Here is a 16,730-nt window from a genome sequence, read left to right as displayed (position 1 = left end):
CAGGCCGGTAAATATGGGCCAGGTGGCAACCCTACTCCCGGACAAGTAAGCAGGCAAGGGGAGGGGTTGTAGATCTAATATCCATCTTGTCCTTCTGCCTTTATTTTGCTCTCCTATCTCCATCTTGTCCTTCTTCTTGTCCTTCCACATCTTGCTCTCAATATGTCACTATTAGGGTTGCCACCTGGCTGGTATTCTACCAGCCTTCCTATATATTTATCTTTATTCCGTTAATAACATTGGGATCAACCATCATTTTTACTGGCCAGGCCGGTAAAATACGGGCCAGGTGGCAACCCTACCCCCAGACAAGTAAGCAGGCAAGGGGAGGGGTTGTAGTTCTAGTATCCATCTTGTCCTTCTGCCTTTATTTTGCTCTCCTATCTCCATATTGTCTTTCTTCTTGTCAGGGGTCGCTCCGCCAATGAGGCGAGTTGAGGCACTCAGACGGCAGCGCCCCCCTGGTTGCCTGGGGGCAAAAATGCCGCTCCTGGTAACTAAGAGCCGAAATTACGGTTTTAAACCCAGAAATTCGGCTCTTCTAGTGCAGAGACCGCAACTGCGCTCTCTGCACTAGCGACGTAGACCTGCCTCGGGCGGCAAATTGGGTAGGATCGCCCCTGCTTCTTGTCCTTCCACATCTTGCTCTCAATATGTCACCATTAGGGTTGCCACCTGGCCGGTAAGTTGGTAACAATAATGCTTGATACAATGTTATTAATAGGAAAAAAACGGCAAGAAGGCCGGTATTTTGTTTCCCAAAAAGGTGGCAACCAGAGTCACCATCTTGTTGTCTTGTCTCCATCTTGTCAGCCTCCTGCCCTCATCTCCAGAAGGGGAAACAGAGGGCTGCTATACACAGACAAACATCAGTCACCCACATGCCATTAAACAACATGCCAACAATTAAAGGGGCTCCCCTTCTGCTTTCAGCTGTCATAAATGCAACAAATGGCGCACCCTTGTCCTTAATATCATTCAGATTATCAATTACCACGTCACTTTATAATAATTGAATATATGTGTACGACTTTTTACGGGACAAAGGCCATTGTAGCGTGTTAAGGGTTAACACCAGGGCCATGGAATGTAATAAAAGGTATGAGAAGTCCTTCATTATACAACACACACGTTCGTGGCAGTTTCTGACAGAAATTGCTCATTTAGTCACATGACCCCCTCCTTTTCCCGCCGCCCAGTGACAATATAAAGTCAAGTCCCGGGCAAACGGTCTAACTGCCGCGCGCGCTCCCCGACCTGCTGCCAATCAGCGCGCTCCCGTGTACCCTGGGAGCTGTGCCTGCGCAGCGCCGAAGACGTCACAGAGATCAACAGCTGTGTAGTGACTGTCTGATTGAATGAGAGAGGTGAGGGCGGGGCAACGTTGCTGCTACTCCAGCCACGTGACACCATTACGTATTAATACTGTGCGTTTGTGTGTGAGGGACCCTCTGTGACTCTGTGGTGTAACATAAGTGTGAGGTGTAATCATGAGGGGAATACAGGGACACCATGTACTATGCTGTTACATGATTGGGGAGCTCTTCAACCTGGGCAAATCCCCCCCCAATAAAAGTTTTACATGTCTGTGGCTTCTGTTCTGTACGCTGAAAGACCCTCATATATCAATTGCTATACATGGGGCTGCTGAGTGTAAAGGAGAAGTCAACCCACCACCAGTATAGGGGATGTTACTTCAGGAGTTGCTATAGCTATTGCTATAATATTGCTCAAGTCATTTTTCATCGACCCCTAAGAATGTTCCAGTTATATAAAGGGGACGGTGCTAACGGTAAAGGACGTATGACTCCCCTGTGAGTTTAAGGGACTTCTGAGGGAATAGAGATCCCCCCACAATATTTCTACTATGTATGGCGGGCTGCTGAGCAGTAACGTAACTAGGGGTGAGCAGGCCCTGGCGCGGGACGTGCAGCTGGGCCCCCTGCCCCCCTCTGTACGCCCAGAATTACTGAAGAAGTCAGTGGCGCGCAAGCTGCCGGGGGCCCTGAGGGGGTGCGGGCCCTGGCCCCAGTAGTTGCGCCACTGCTGCTGAGATTATAGATTGTCCCCCCCCCAACGCAACGATCTGCGACGTTAACAATTTTCTTTTCTGTGGCAGCTGGAGGGAGCAGGTTTGGGCCCGGTGTCCCGCCGGCCCAGTTTGACCCTGGTTAGAAACCTCTCCCATACCAATTATTACTATACATGGGGGCTGTACCCCAAAGTACTCCCCCGTTAGCACCAGTTTTACATATATATATATATATATATATATATATATATATATATATATATATATATATATATATACTGAGGCTTTGTCGGACTGGCCCACCAGGAAAAGTCCAGGTGGGCCCAGGTGTCAGTGGCCCCTCATGCTGCTAAACATTTGACCTATTTCATGGCATTTCCCTATTTCTATGAGAACAAAGAGGCTAAATAGATGGAATAATAGATTATAGTATGTAAAGAAAAGAGAATAGGCAAATAGAGGTTGATTGAGGAGAGGAAGAAAAATAGTACTGAGAGTGGGCCCTTGACCTAAGTTTTTTTGGTGGACACTGACACTTGGTATCAGGGGCGTAACTATAGAGGAAGCAGACCCTGCGGCTGCAGGGGGGCCCAGGAGGTATAGGGGCCCCATGAGGCCATAATTCATATACAATTTCAATAAATATTGGAGAAACAAGTCAACCTCTAAACATTTTGGGGGCCTGAAAAATAATTTGCTGTAGGGCCCAGTAATATCTAGTTACGCCACTGCTTGGTATCCTAGCTGGGGGGTTCAGGAGATCTCCCCAATCTGCCAAATAGGTGAGGTGGTAACAAATCAGGGGTGTAACTATAGAGGAAGCAGACCCTGCAGCTGCAGGGATGCCCAAGAAGAAAAGGGGCCAATGATGCCCTAATTCATAAATAATTTCAGTAAATATTGGTAAAACAGGTCAACCTGTAGACATTTTTGGGGCCTGAAAAATAATTTGCTGTGGGGCCCCCGTAATATCTAGTTACGCCACTGTGACTAGGGTTGCCACCTGGCCAGTATTTTAAAAATGATGGTTGATCCCAATGTTATTAATAAGATAATAAGATAAGATTCTTAATTTGTCACATGCATAGTTCTTAAAGTACAACATGCAGTAAAAAATGCATATTGATCCATTTTTTTTAGACTGTGCAAAGTTAAAACATATTAGTTAAATACTACAACTAAGTATAAAAAAATTACCATAAAAAAATTCAAAATATAAATTAAGTATAGCAGCAGAGCATATGTAGTATAAGATGACCCATGTTATTTAAATAAGTGACAGTGAGTGGTTTGTATAAAAATATAAAAACAAAATATTAATAACATTGGGATCAACCATCATTTTTACCAGCCAGGTGGCAAGCCTAGCTGTGACATGTACAAAGGATTGGAACTAGTGATGGGCGAATAAATATGCCTGGCAGGAAATCGCGTCAAAGTTCCATGTTTTGCCGCTGGCGAACCTCCCGCAAAAATTCACCGTTGGAAATTTTTTTTTGGACGTGTATCGGACGCCCATTGACTTTAACGCCAGTGTCAGTTTGGACACGGGCATCAATTTCCGATTTTCACGATTTTTCGTGAAAATGTCAGATTTTCATGATTTTTTCGTGATTTTTCTGCGAATTTTTTGCCGTTTCGCAAAACGGGAGAAATTCGCCCATCACTAATTGGACCCAAACCACCTCTGTCTTTTAGTTTCACTGCTATATTTAGGGGCTGTTGTTCTACATGTAAAACCTAACCTATAGAACATTATCAGTGTTTTTTGGTTTCAGGGGGGGGTTAAGATTAAGGGGGAGGAGCTGATAACCTGTATGTACAACTCATCTGCTTTGTTGCTGGGGGGGGGGGAGAAGAGTGTGGGATTGTGCAATTCTTTTATATCCTAAACACACAGACCAATTCTATTATATTCTATAATAGAATATCTACATATATATATATATATATATCTATATATCTGTGTGTGTGTGTGTGTGTGTGTGTGTGTGTGTGTGTGTGTGTGTGTGTGTGTGTGTGTGTGTGTGTGTGTGTGTATATATATAGGTATAGTCACTAGTATAACTCTATATAAACATGTGCGTGTGTGGGTTTCAATAAAATGATATAAGTATAATATAGATATATATATATTAGTGGGGTTAAGGGCTGACTGTTAGGGCCACAATACAAGTTAGGGGGGGGGTTGGGGGCGGGATCAGGCAAGGGACAGGGAGTATAAAGAGGATGAGTGTCCCCCCCCATACACATATTCATTCAGGAAGTGCCTTCCCAAAATAAGAAGAGGCAGGTACAGCCAATGCTGGGTATGTATTCCCCACTGACCCAACCAAACTGACTTATTTCATGAACAACATAACTAGAGAAAGGTAACGAGCCCCCACCCTCTGCTATTCTTCTTCTTCTTCTTCTTCATCTTCCTCCAACAGCCGGGGAGGGGGAGGAGGAGGGAAGCTACAAACTTCTGCCATTCAGCCCTCCTCCTTATTTACTATCAGATCATCTACAGACACTATAACTGCCTGCTCACTACTACTACTGCTGCCGCCTGGGGATTCCTTCTGCTGCTGCCCTCAATCCGGTCTGTATACCTTACTAGCAGTGGGTAGAGGGTGATTTACTATATATATTTATATATTCTCTACTTATCTCTATCTATTTATATAGACACACTCCCACCAACTCTCAGGGATTCCCAATGCTGCTACTTCTGCATGGCCCTATCTTGTTGCTACCGGTGGGGTGGTAGAACTTTTTAATATATAATTTATTAATGTGTATTTGTATAGATAATCTATATTATTTTTATATAGTATAATGTGTATGTATATTTTATTTATATATATATATATATATATATATATATATATATATATATATATATATATATATATATATATAGTCTTTAGATTTAAAAAAAAGTGTGTGTGTGTATATATGTATAGCTCAGCGAATACATATAGAATACATGTTATGAGTGTGTATAATGTTTGTGCTTGTTAAATAGCCAGTTTTACTAATATTTAAACTCCCCAGGTCTGTCCCTTGTTTGTGTGAAAGCAGATAATAACACCAGGCTGGGACTGAGCTGCCCATCAGGGGGCTTTAGTGAAGGGAGGGGTTGGAGAGAGAGGTAATCTGTGTGTTGGGGGGGGGGGTAGGGTATAAAGTTCTCTTTTTTGATCTGTTTATAGCCAACGTGAGTTCCTTATATGTGGAACATATCTTGTAACAATGTAGCTGCTGCTTCTTCTTCATTGTGTCCATTTAAAGCCCAACAGGAAGATTCTCACTCTCTCTTTCTTTCTTTCTTTCTTTCTTTCTTTCTTTCTTTCTTTCTTTCTGCTGCAGACTTTCAGTGGCGTCTGTAATTAATAGGTTCTTGGGACAGGTTTGTTATGCAAGTGCTGGGGAGGCTACAATACCATTAGAGAGCGAGAGAGAGAGAAAGACTCACTTAGCCCTTGGATTTCTTTCTCTCCTTCTTTCTTGGGTTGGACTGAGCATTAAGCTGTAAAGGTTACACTGTCAGCTGTGTTCCTGCCTGCAGCACAAGGTAGGAGAGCCTGCTGATCTGCCAGTTTTGGGGCATTTTGTAAGATGACCTTGAAAGCATTTTCTGTCTCTCATTCTGTAGGAAGCAGCAGTTAACAAGAACAAAGTGAAAATAGGAAGTGAAGGAACACTTTTATAATTCACATCTATGCCATGGCTTATACACTTGTTTGTTACATTATTATTAAAAAAAATATGTATACGTTTATTTATTTTTCATTTACGCTTTGTATTTCTTCATGTTTATCTTTACAACTACCCTACAGTTTTGAACAAGAACTGGCAAAAGTGTTTACAATGTTATATAATAAAATAACTGCTGATTTTTTTTTTTTTTTTTTTTGTTTTGTTCTAACTACAACCCCCAGCATCCTCCATATGAGTAAATCTTGTTTTGACTGACCTAATTATTGAGGGTAGTTAAGAGGCCTCTCATGTCTTAATGGGTTAACCTGCACCTCCCTACTTTCCAGTCTTTGGTTGGCAAAGAGTTAAAGGTCTTCTTCTAGGGCCTTCCCTGATGTGTTTGGGGAGAGAAACAGGAGTCGGTTACACTGTTCAGCAATATGTCCGCCAGCCTTGATATCTTATCCGTCCTAATGCATGCACACGAGTAGGTGTGACCACCCTTTGCTGTTAGATTAATAGCTTTATGTGCTGGACTGCTGCTTTGCTTTTTTTTTTACAATCTAAATAATTGGGAAATGTCCCTTGGAAACTTCTTTTTCTCCCCCATGTTATTGAGAAGTGCATAGATTGAACCATGCTGCCAGGTGTAGGGAGGAGGAGGAGGGTGGCTGGGGGCTTTTGTGTATTGTAAAGCAATGTGTTGATGGCCCTTTGGCAACAAAGGGATTCATTTAGTATGACTTACAGACTTCTTTAGACCCCCCCCCCCCTTTTTCTTCTGCAGAACCAGTTGGATCTCTTTAAAATCAATATATGGTACAAACAAAGGGTAGAACAATGTTTATAGTTTGGGGAGCACTGTGCAAAAAGCCATTGCCCCAAACTATACTATTTAACTAGAAATATTCGTACCAATTTCATTCAGCAGCGCTGGGAATAATTTTCTTTTAAAGGACACGTTAATATCATTGGAATATGCTTTCAAAGGAATCCAATATGTATTTATTTTTTTTTATAATTGAAATATGCTTTCAAGGGAGTCAAATTTGGGTTAGGAACAGCAAATCTTTACCAGTTCAGAGGCTTCTATTCTTCTTTTCAGAACTGGGTGTTGGTGATTAGTGTGGGGGGCAGGGTGAGGTGTTAATAGACACTACTAATTATTATGCACATTTAAAACATGGCTAAAGTTTAAGGTGCCCTACTGGCTGGTGTTATCTGTAAGATGCTCTCTTGCTTGAGTGGTTCCACCAGTTTGGAACTTTTATTTCTTAGCATTTACCAAATTTCTATTATTTCTGGCTAATGTCCCGCTGTACTTTTATAACGGGAATTAAGGAGCGAGTTCCTGTAAAACAAAACAGGAAGTGGATTGCACAAATTATATGTCCTTCCCTTTTAAAATCAAGTTATTGTTTGTGAAAACCTCATCTGCATTGTTGGATACAGCATTTTATTGTTACCTGTGTTTTTAAGCGAAAATAAACCTAATTCGGAAATATTCAGTGAAGGTGAACAGAATAATATATAAATGGATAGATATAGCGCAGTACGTTTCATTCTGCAGCTTTTTTCAGTTATGCATATAAATAGAAGTTTCTGTAAATACAGACAGTACTCGGTTCTCCCCAGGTTTCAGTACTCCAGCACCTCTAGTGGCCAAATATGCATTCTGCTTTTCTGTTGTGCAAAGTGTTCAATATGGTATTTTGAGATGAAAGGGGTTGTTCACCTTTGAGTTAACCTTTTTTTTAGTATGATGTAGAGTGATATTCTGGGACAATTTGCAATTGGCTTTAATTTTTTACTATTTGGGGTTTTTGCGTTATTTAGCTTTTTATTCAGCAGCTCTCTCCAGCAAATATGGCCAAATTATCCTAGCAACCATGCACTGACTTGAATAAGAGACTGGAATATGAATAGGAGAGGGCCTGAATAGAAAGACTAGTAATCAAAAGTAGCAACAAAAAGTAGCATTTGTAGCCTTAGAGTATTTGTTTTTTGATGGGGGTCAGTGATCGCCATTTGAAAGCTGGAAAAAGTCAGAAGAAGGCAAATAATTAAAACCGTATAGAAAACAATTAATGAAGACCGATTGAAAACTAACACAATAAAAGTCAATATAAAGGTGAACCACCCCCACGTTAAATTTCACCCACTTTCTATTCACCATTTGAAAAATACACTTCCAAGAATCCCATAAATATAAAGTGGGGGAATTTTAATGCGATGGGCTCTAATCTCACATTTTGATAAATCTGCCCCTAGATGTAAAGCCCACACTAGTTTTATGATATGTTTATTTTGAAAGGCACCATATAATTAATATTCTTATTTCTTTTAGGTACAAGGAGATCATTTTATGAAGAGCTTTGGACAGTGCATGAACCAGTGCCATGCTTGTGAGCTACAGTCATGCACTTTCTTGATTTCTAAGGATTCCTAAAGGAAGGCCTTGAACAATCCCCCCCCCCCCAAGTTCTCCAACTTTCAGGGTAAAAATGCCAGTCCAGTCCCTTTCAGAGTTTGATTGCCCAGATGGAGTGGGCAGTGCCATTGGTTCTCAGATGGAGAGTCCTGATTCTTCCCTGACCTTAAAACGAACAAACACCATTTCGCACAAGAACCTGCATGAAACCTTTTTAATGCAGGCAGAGGGAGACCTGGCATTTGACTGCATGTTTTGCGACCAGACCTACAAGCATCACGAGGATCTAGGAAAACATGTATTGGTCCAACATAGGCCAACCCTCTGTGAACCAGAAGTCCTCCGTGTTGAGGCGGAGTACCTTGGTCCTCTGGATAAGCGCCGAAAAGCTTCTGTGCCTCTGGTGAAAGAAGAGGTAAAAGAAGAGATGAAAGAGAAGGAGGAGTTTGACTGTGAGGTTTGTGGTCAGACTTTTGAGCTTTCTGCTGTCTTGGGTGCCCACCAGAAGAAGCACAAAGATTCCTTCACCTACTGCTGTACTATCTGTGGGAGAAGATTTAAAGAGCCCTGGTTCTTAAAAAATCATAAGAGAACCCATACAACCAGATCAGGGGCCAAAAACAAACCGCCTCTTTCTGATGAAGAGATACTGGCGACAATAAATGATGTTGTTCAAGATCAGAAGCCCAAAAGCGCAACATCTCCCTATAAATTGTGCATGATATGTGGGTTCTTCTTCCCTGATAAATGCACCCTCATGGAACATAGTAAGATGCATTCCAAGGATTCTGGTTTATCGGGGGATATTACAAATCATTCTGTCTCGCCCAAGGAGAACACCAGATCATCAGAGAATTGCGATATAGATGCTGCAGTCACCCCAAAGCATGACTTCATGAGTTTTATAAACCTCAATCCAACAGCTCACTCCACAAAGAAGGTTCTAGATGTCGGCAAATCCATTGGAGAATTAGATCCGTTCATCACATATCAGTCGTGGCAGTTGGCAACTAAAGGCAAAGTTGCCCTGTCTCTCGGCAGAGAGAAGGAACCTTTACTGGAATTTAAAGCCGGTGCTGATAAGCATGGCAATGTGAAGGGCAATGCAGATGCTACTCTACCTCATAACCACGATAAACCAGGGAACTGTGTTAAAGTGCCTTTGTTTGGGGGGAAGGAGGAGAAATTGGCCACCAAGGACAAGCCAACTCTCTGTAGTTGTTGTGGAAAAATCTTTAAAACCTACCATGCCTTAGTTTTGCATTCACGGGTGCATCGAAATAGTAGGAGTGATTCGGAGTCTTCCAATATAAGTGGAGGAGAGGGGGCCTTGTTGGTTTGTGCAGCCAACGAGGTCTCTCATGACCAAGCAGTCAGTGATCCCAATCCTGACCCTGTAGCCAGTCGGGTCACTCTACAAGAAGATTCTGATGAAGATATGGAGGATACTATGCAGACTGGTAAGATGATAAAGACATGCGTGTATTGCTCAAAAGCACGATGGTTATTAACCTAGAACGCAATTTTTTAAAAAAGAGAAATTGCATAATGAAAGTGTCATTCTCCAATTTTCAGCTATAGATTCATTAATAGTCTGGTTTTAAAGTTGGTTGTAAAGGTAATTGCTGTTGAAAGCGCCATTTGTTTATCTCTTTCCGTTCTTTGGTTTTTACGTTTGCAACAATGTAGCAGAAGTCGGTTCTCCTGCAGGTCTGTTAATCTGCGAGATTGGCTCCATTGTTTCAAGAGTCAGAACCAGCAGGGAATATAAACTGACAAAGTTTTGCTTTCAGTATTAGTTTCATTTGCAAAAATAATTGACCATTTTTCAATTTATCTACTGGAAAGTTGTTTAGATTTTTTTTTTTTTTTTTTTTTTTTTTGTCCTCCTGCAAAGGAAAAAAGGGTGGATATTCCCTTTAAATTTAGTGGCAGCATACTACTATGCTTTACCCTTTGCTTCTATAATTCTTCTGTAGCTTTTGTTGGTCCATATCAAGCCAGAATAGTTTAAATGTACAGTGAAACCTCAATTTTACATTCCCCGGATTTTAAGTTTTCCCTCATTTTACATTGTTGTTTTGTGCTTCCACCTATATATTATGTATAATACATTTCCCTGATTTTATATTTTCCTTAATTTTACACCATTTTTTTTGGGGATTCTACTGTATGTTGGGCCTTCCATGCATATAACGGCACCCTGAGTGCTGATGAATTGTCACACACAGTTTGTGTGCCTATGTTTCTGCTGAACGGCCTGTTGTGACTTCAAAATGTGCCTGATAAAACTCTGGACCATTGGTATGGAACAATATGTCGGGAAGTGTCATTTTTTAGCTGAGTAACCTTGTTAGTTGTGTCATGGGTATGAGGCCACAACATTAACCAGTGTTTCTCATCTAGGGCATCTTATCTAGTGCACCCTAGTGGTGGCAGTTTTCTTTAAGGGATGGATGAACAGATCGCTACAAACAGGAAGAAGGTTTTATTTAGGGAAGCAACCGAATCCAGAATTGGGTTCGGGATTCGGCCAGGATTCGGCCTTTTTAAGCAGGATTTGGATTCGGCCGAATCCTTCTGCTAGACCGAACCGAAACCTAATGTGCATATGTAAATTAGGGGCAGGGAAGGAAATCACGTGACTCTTTGCTTCAAAACAAGGAAGTAAAAAAATGTCCCCTTCCCACCCCTAATTTGCAAATTAGAGTTCGGTATTCAGCCGAATTTTTCACAAAGGATTGGGGGGTCGGCCGAATCCAAAAAAGTGGATTTGGTGCATCCCTATTTATATTAAAGGGAAAACTAAATTTCAACTAAAAATGAAGTCTTTGACATGTTACGACATGTCTTTTTGTCTTTTTACCAGCCCAAGAACACCAAATCCCTATAGCAATGACCTGTCTGCCCCCAGTAGCTCCCCATCGTCTTTTCTTCTTATTCCCAAGAACACGGGCTGCTGTCCCTTACCTAAACTTAGGGACTGACTTACAATTTACATTAGAAATGTTAAATTCACAATACAAGGCTGATTAGCAGAGCACTCTGCATCAGAATAAATCTGCCCTGTAGGACCCCCTTCTATGAGAAGTCTACTAGAAAATCCTCAAAAGGCTGGTTTTGCTTCCAATAAGGATTAATTATATCTTGGTTGGGATCAAGTACAAGCTGCTGTTTTATTATTACAGAGAAAAAGGAAAAAAAATTAAATTTGGGTTAATTAGATAAAATGGGAGATGGCCCTTCCGTAATTCGAAGCTTTCTGGGTAACTGTTTTTTTTTGGATAACTGATACCATACCTTTACTTAAAATATGTTCATGTAACTCACGTGAGCCTTAAAAAGGCAGTTTTCATAACTTGAAGGCATCTTGAGTCAGACTACAGTTATTTTATTGTCTTTCTCAAGTTGCTTCCTCCCTCTGGTGGCTGAATTGCGACACCGATTGGATGCATAATGCAGCACCTATCTGTTAAGGTAAAACATACACAAGTTCGGTTGGGTCTGTCCTGCTTCAAACTGCTGACCAGTTTGGCATGGATACTGACTGGGCCAATAAAATACCGGCTAGATGGCAACCATATCCAGTGATTCTGCTTCTCCATGCACAGATATGATGGAGCCTCAATCTGTTGGATAATACTTGTGCTCATGGATGGGAGCTGTTTTGCTTGGTGCTACTATAACCCTGCAAGGGTGACTGCACTATTTATTGTTAAGCTTTGTGGGAAGGTTAGTGTGTATGGGGAAAGTACCATAAGACTTTACTCATTTTTATTTCTCTTGCCAGACAAACCTGAAGACGGTGAAGTCAGACTAAAAGCCAAAGGACTCCCTACCTCTAAAGAGTGCAGATTCTGTGGAAAAACTTTTCGTTCCAATTATTACCTCAATATTCATCTAAGGACCCACACAGGTATGCCTGCTCGATGGACTGTGATGGGTTGGTTATTTTAACAGCATTTAACATTGCCTTTATTTTCTTTAATATAAATGTTTAAAGGTAAATTATATTTCTTCTGACTGCAGTGAAGGTATCACTAAACCAGTTTGCAGATTCAGCCTTGCATAAGTGGACTGCAACCTTCTTTATAACCATCTTTATACACACAAGATGTGTACATGAAGTTTTTTTTTTGTTTAGTGTTTTTGTGGGTCACTTGATTGCTTTAGGATCTGAATTGTATATCTATTTCGTTTCAGGGGAAAAGCCCTACAGATGTGAATTTTGCGACTATGCAGCTGCTCAGAAGACCTCTCTACGGTACCATTTGGAAAGGCACCACAAATTTAAGCCTGGAGACTCTAATGCTCATGTGAAAAGCATTGGAAAAAACTCTCCCACTCCTCAGGGCACTGGCGATCCTATGCCAGTAGATAATCACGTCGGCAATGAAGCCAGACCGAAGCAAACTATTTCTAACCCTACCAAAAAGGACTTTGTAAAGGCAAAGGATCAAGGAAAGTCCAGACAACCCTCTGAAAATTCAGAAGGTAGGGAAGAAATTATCCCAAACAGAGAGAGAACCTCTACCCCTACCCAAGTGTTTAGCAAAGAGTTGCCAGTTCCACGTAGTGACCAACAAGTACCAAGTCCAGCTGACTGGATTATGGAGGAGAACGATAGTTTGAGCCTTTGTGAGAAAGACCATTTACTTCACAACTCACTTTCTATAAAAGAGGAAGCACAGGACAATTCACTTCCAATGAAAGAGGATGTAAAGCCATTAAACCTTTGCCTAAAGCCTTCAAATTCTTCGACGCCTTCAACAAACAGTGCCTTGTCCGTAAGCACCTGCCCCTACTGTAGCTACAAATCCTTATACCCTGAAGTATTGATATTGCACCAGAAGCTGACCCACAAAAGCAATTCTGAAGCCGTTCCAAAAAATATTCGGCCTAAAACTGCTGCTCAGATGGCGGCTATGAGAAGGACTGGTTGCCCTTTGGTGCTTCGTGGAGTGGATGTTCCTCCCTTAACATATGGGAAAAAATGCAAAACTCCACCATCAGTGCAGCCCAAGATTAACCCTGAGAGGCCTAAACAGCTTTCATTTCTGCCAAACAAAGCTGCTGCAGGATCAGAGAGCCCAGAACAAGGTCCAAATAAACTGCACGTAAGACCAACTCATGCTCCACCATTGGTTAACCACAGTTACATGCAGCCGGATCTGCAAGGAATTAGTCATTTGCTTGAGCGTATGCAGCAAAGTGAACAAAATGTAACCGCTCGGGATATTACTTACCCTGGCAGAAACAGTTCTTCTGTACCTTCTTGGTCCGGGGAGTATCCCTTCTCTAGAATGCTAAACAGTACCCAACTAGAAAGTGGAGAGCCCTACTCAAAGAGGCTTAAGCACAATACACCTAGTGCTGACTCTACCGTGTACCCAACAAAGACAGATGTGGTCCTAAACACTCCGTACTCAAAACTTGCTAGCTTCCTTCTCCAGGAAAAATCCTTGTTAAATTCTGGAGCCCCTTTGTTGCCTCATAGTGCGAGTAGTTCACATGCTGTCGAATCACGTTGGAGACCAATCATTCCTGCTCCTCCAACTGCTGGGCCAACCTACAGAGCACTGGATCCTTCCTTTAGTCGCGAGCCTTCCTCCATTACAGAAGGTAAGTGCAATACATTTAATTTAAAGGGAACTATCGCAAAAATGAAAATTTAATATAAGCTTCCTTATACTGAAATTAGAAAATTTCTAAACCCAATTAATTAAAAAAATTTCATTGTTTCTGAAACATCTTCACTATTCCTCTCTCCTAATCGGTTGCTCTTCATTCCCTCTTCATGCAGCATTTGGGTGTCGGATGAATGATCCAATATACTGTATCTTATAGGGGGGCTTCTTTTTCTAGCAGATGAATTAGAGCTCACTCAAATAACTGATTCCAGTAAAAACAAAATCTTAAATAACTGCCTTTTGCACAAATTCTGCATGTAGAGTGACAGGATTTCTGGTGATTTTAATAGTGAGCTCTAATAAATCTTCTAGGCAAAAGGAACCCCCCTATAAGATGTATTGGATCTGACACCCATATTAAATTTAATTTTCACAATATGTCTACCAGAAATGGTTCCTTTAAAAGAGAAGTAAGAGGCACATGCCTAGGCTGCAGCAGATACCTCTTCTATCACCTACTCATAGTCCAGGACCTTGTTCACAGACTAGTTCAACTGAGTATTGTATTTTAAGAATGCAACTGTGTTGGCATAATGTGATTTATGGAGAGGGAGGAGGCAAAGCTTTTGATATTAGAATGATGGCTGCCCGTGACAAATATCCAGATCTATTTGATTGGTGGGCTATGTATGTGTAAACGTACAGTGAGCATAAACTTTATTTTCCTTCCACACAGCCAAAAGAGCACCTATAAACCGGCATGTATCAAAGCGTGTGTTTGGACCAAATGAAAAAGCCTAGATTTCCCAGTTTAATAATGGTGAGTTGAATTGTTTCTCCTCTACAAACTTACTCTTCTCTGTTGTAGCCACTGGACTCCCTTAGCTCATAATAAAGTTACAGATATATAGAAACATTGGGGTAACAGTCACCCTGCTATAGTTCCAGGGGTACCCAGGGCACAAATAAGCACTCACCCCAAATCTCACCCTAACTGGCCTTCAGACTGGGCTCCCTTAGCTCATAAGGTTACAGATATATAGAAACATTGGTGTAACAGTCACCCTGCTATAGTTCCAGGGGTACCCAGGGCACAAATAAGCACTCACCCCAAATCTCACCCTAACTGGCCTTCAGACTGGGCTCCCTTAGCTCATAAGGTTACAGATATATAGAAACATTGGTGTAACAGTCACCCTGCTATAGTTCCAGGGGTACCCAGGGCACAAATAAGCACTCGCCCCAATCTCACCCTAAACTGGCCTTCAGACTGGGCTCCCTTAGCTCATAAGGTTACAGATATATAGAAACATTGGGGTAACAGTCACCCTGCTATAGTTCCAGGGGTACCCAGGGCACAAATAAGCACTCGCCCCAAATCTCACCCTAACTGGCCTTCAGACTGGGCTCCCTTAGCTCATAAGGTTACAGATATATAGAAACATTGGGGTAACAGTCACCCTGCTATAGTTCCAGGGGTACCCAGGGCACAAATAAGCACTCGCCCCAAATCTCACCCTAACTGGCCTTCAGACTGGGCTCCCTTAGCTCATAACAAGGTTACAGATATATAGAAACATTGGGGTAACAGTCACCCTGCTATAGTTCCAGGGGTACCCAGGGCACAAATAAGCACTCACCCCAAATCTCACCCTAACTGGCCTTCAGGCTGGGCCCACTTAGCTCATAACAAGGTTACAGATATATAGAAACATTGGGGTAACAGTCACCCTGCTATAGTTCCAGGAGTACCCAGGGCACAAATAAGCACTCACCCCAAATCTCCCCCTAACTGGCCTTCAGACTGGGCTCCCTTAGCTCATAACAAGGTTACAGATATATAGAAACATTGGGGTAACAGTCACCCTGCTATAGTTCCAGGGGTACCCAGGGCACAAATAAGCACTCACCCCAAATCTCACCCTAACTGGCCTTCAGACTGGGCCCCTTAGCTCATAACAAGGTTACAGATATATAGAAACATTGGGGTAACAGTCACCCTGCTATAGCTCCAGGGGTACCGAGGACACAAATAAGCACTCACCCCAAATCTCCTCCTAACTGGCCTTCAGACTGGGCCCTCCTCTTTCTATTCAGGCCTCTCCTATTCCGGTCTCTTATTCAAATCAATGCATGGTTGTTGGGGTAATTTGGATCCTAGCAACCAGATTGCAAATTGGAGAGCTGCTGAATAAAAAGCTAAATAACTCAAACCATAAATGATAAAAAAAAAAAATTGAAACCAATTGCAAATTCTCAGAATATCACTGTCTACATTGTCCTAAAAGTTAATATAAAGATGAACATTACCTTTAATATACTTTCTTATGAATAATTCTGCCTTTATAATCACCTGAAATACGCTTGGTGTGTCGCCTTTTGTAGTCCATTTTATCCGGTCTCATCTAGACTTATCTTTCTCATTTCAGATCCTCGTGTTTATGGGGACTTTCCATTGAATTCCTTTCTGAAATCTACTGAAAATGAAGCGGATTACTTCTACAAATAACACTAAAAGTTTTTTTTCTTTCCCTCAAATGTTTGTTTGCAGATATACTGTATTATAAAAGCCATAGATTGTTTTGTGTATATTTATAAATATCTATTTTTGAATTTTGTTTTTCCTAAGAGACCAAATAAAAGGGGAGACGCTGTACTATTGTATTGTTCCAAGGGTGATTAATGTGGTGTATTTCTCTGTATATATCTATCCATATTCCAGCATTCATTTTTGTTGAGAAAATTGTGATTTGATTGTGTCTGCATAATCATAAGGGGCTCCATGTTTTTTTGTTTTGGGACAGTGTCTTTAAAGGAACAGTTCAGTGTGAAAATAAAAACTGGGTAAATAGATAGGCTGTGCAAAATAAAAGCTGTTTCTTATATAGTTAGTTAGCCAAAAATGTAATGTATAATGGCTGGAGTGACTGGATGTGTAACATAATAGCCAGAA

At 41.4% G+C, this 16,730-nt stretch overlaps 1 protein-coding gene across 1 annotated transcript; it reads left to right on the top strand.

Moving 5' to 3' along the window:
• Positions 1 to 4,300: 4,300 nt before the first annotated feature.
• On the top strand, positions 4,301 to 16,450 carry znf217.L (zinc finger protein 217 L homeolog; the record flags this gene model as incomplete). Its single annotated transcript, NM_001088819.1, is given in 6 exon segments — positions 4,301 to 4,341; positions 8,064 to 9,607; positions 11,938 to 12,063; positions 12,351 to 13,769; positions 14,514 to 14,597; positions 16,207 to 16,450. Coding segments are annotated over 4 exon segments (2,997 nt in total). The 3' UTR covers positions 14,579 to 14,597; positions 16,207 to 16,450.
• Between the last annotated feature and the right edge of the window lie 280 nt (positions 16,451 to 16,730).

Source organism: Xenopus laevis, chromosome 9_10L (assembly GCF_017654675.1).
Source record: "Xenopus laevis strain J_2021 chromosome 9_10L, Xenopus_laevis_v10.1, whole genome shotgun sequence".
Lineage (NCBI taxonomy): Eukaryota > Metazoa > Chordata > Amphibia > Anura > Pipidae > Xenopus > Xenopus laevis.
This window is presented reverse-complemented; position numbering and strand designations above follow the sequence as displayed.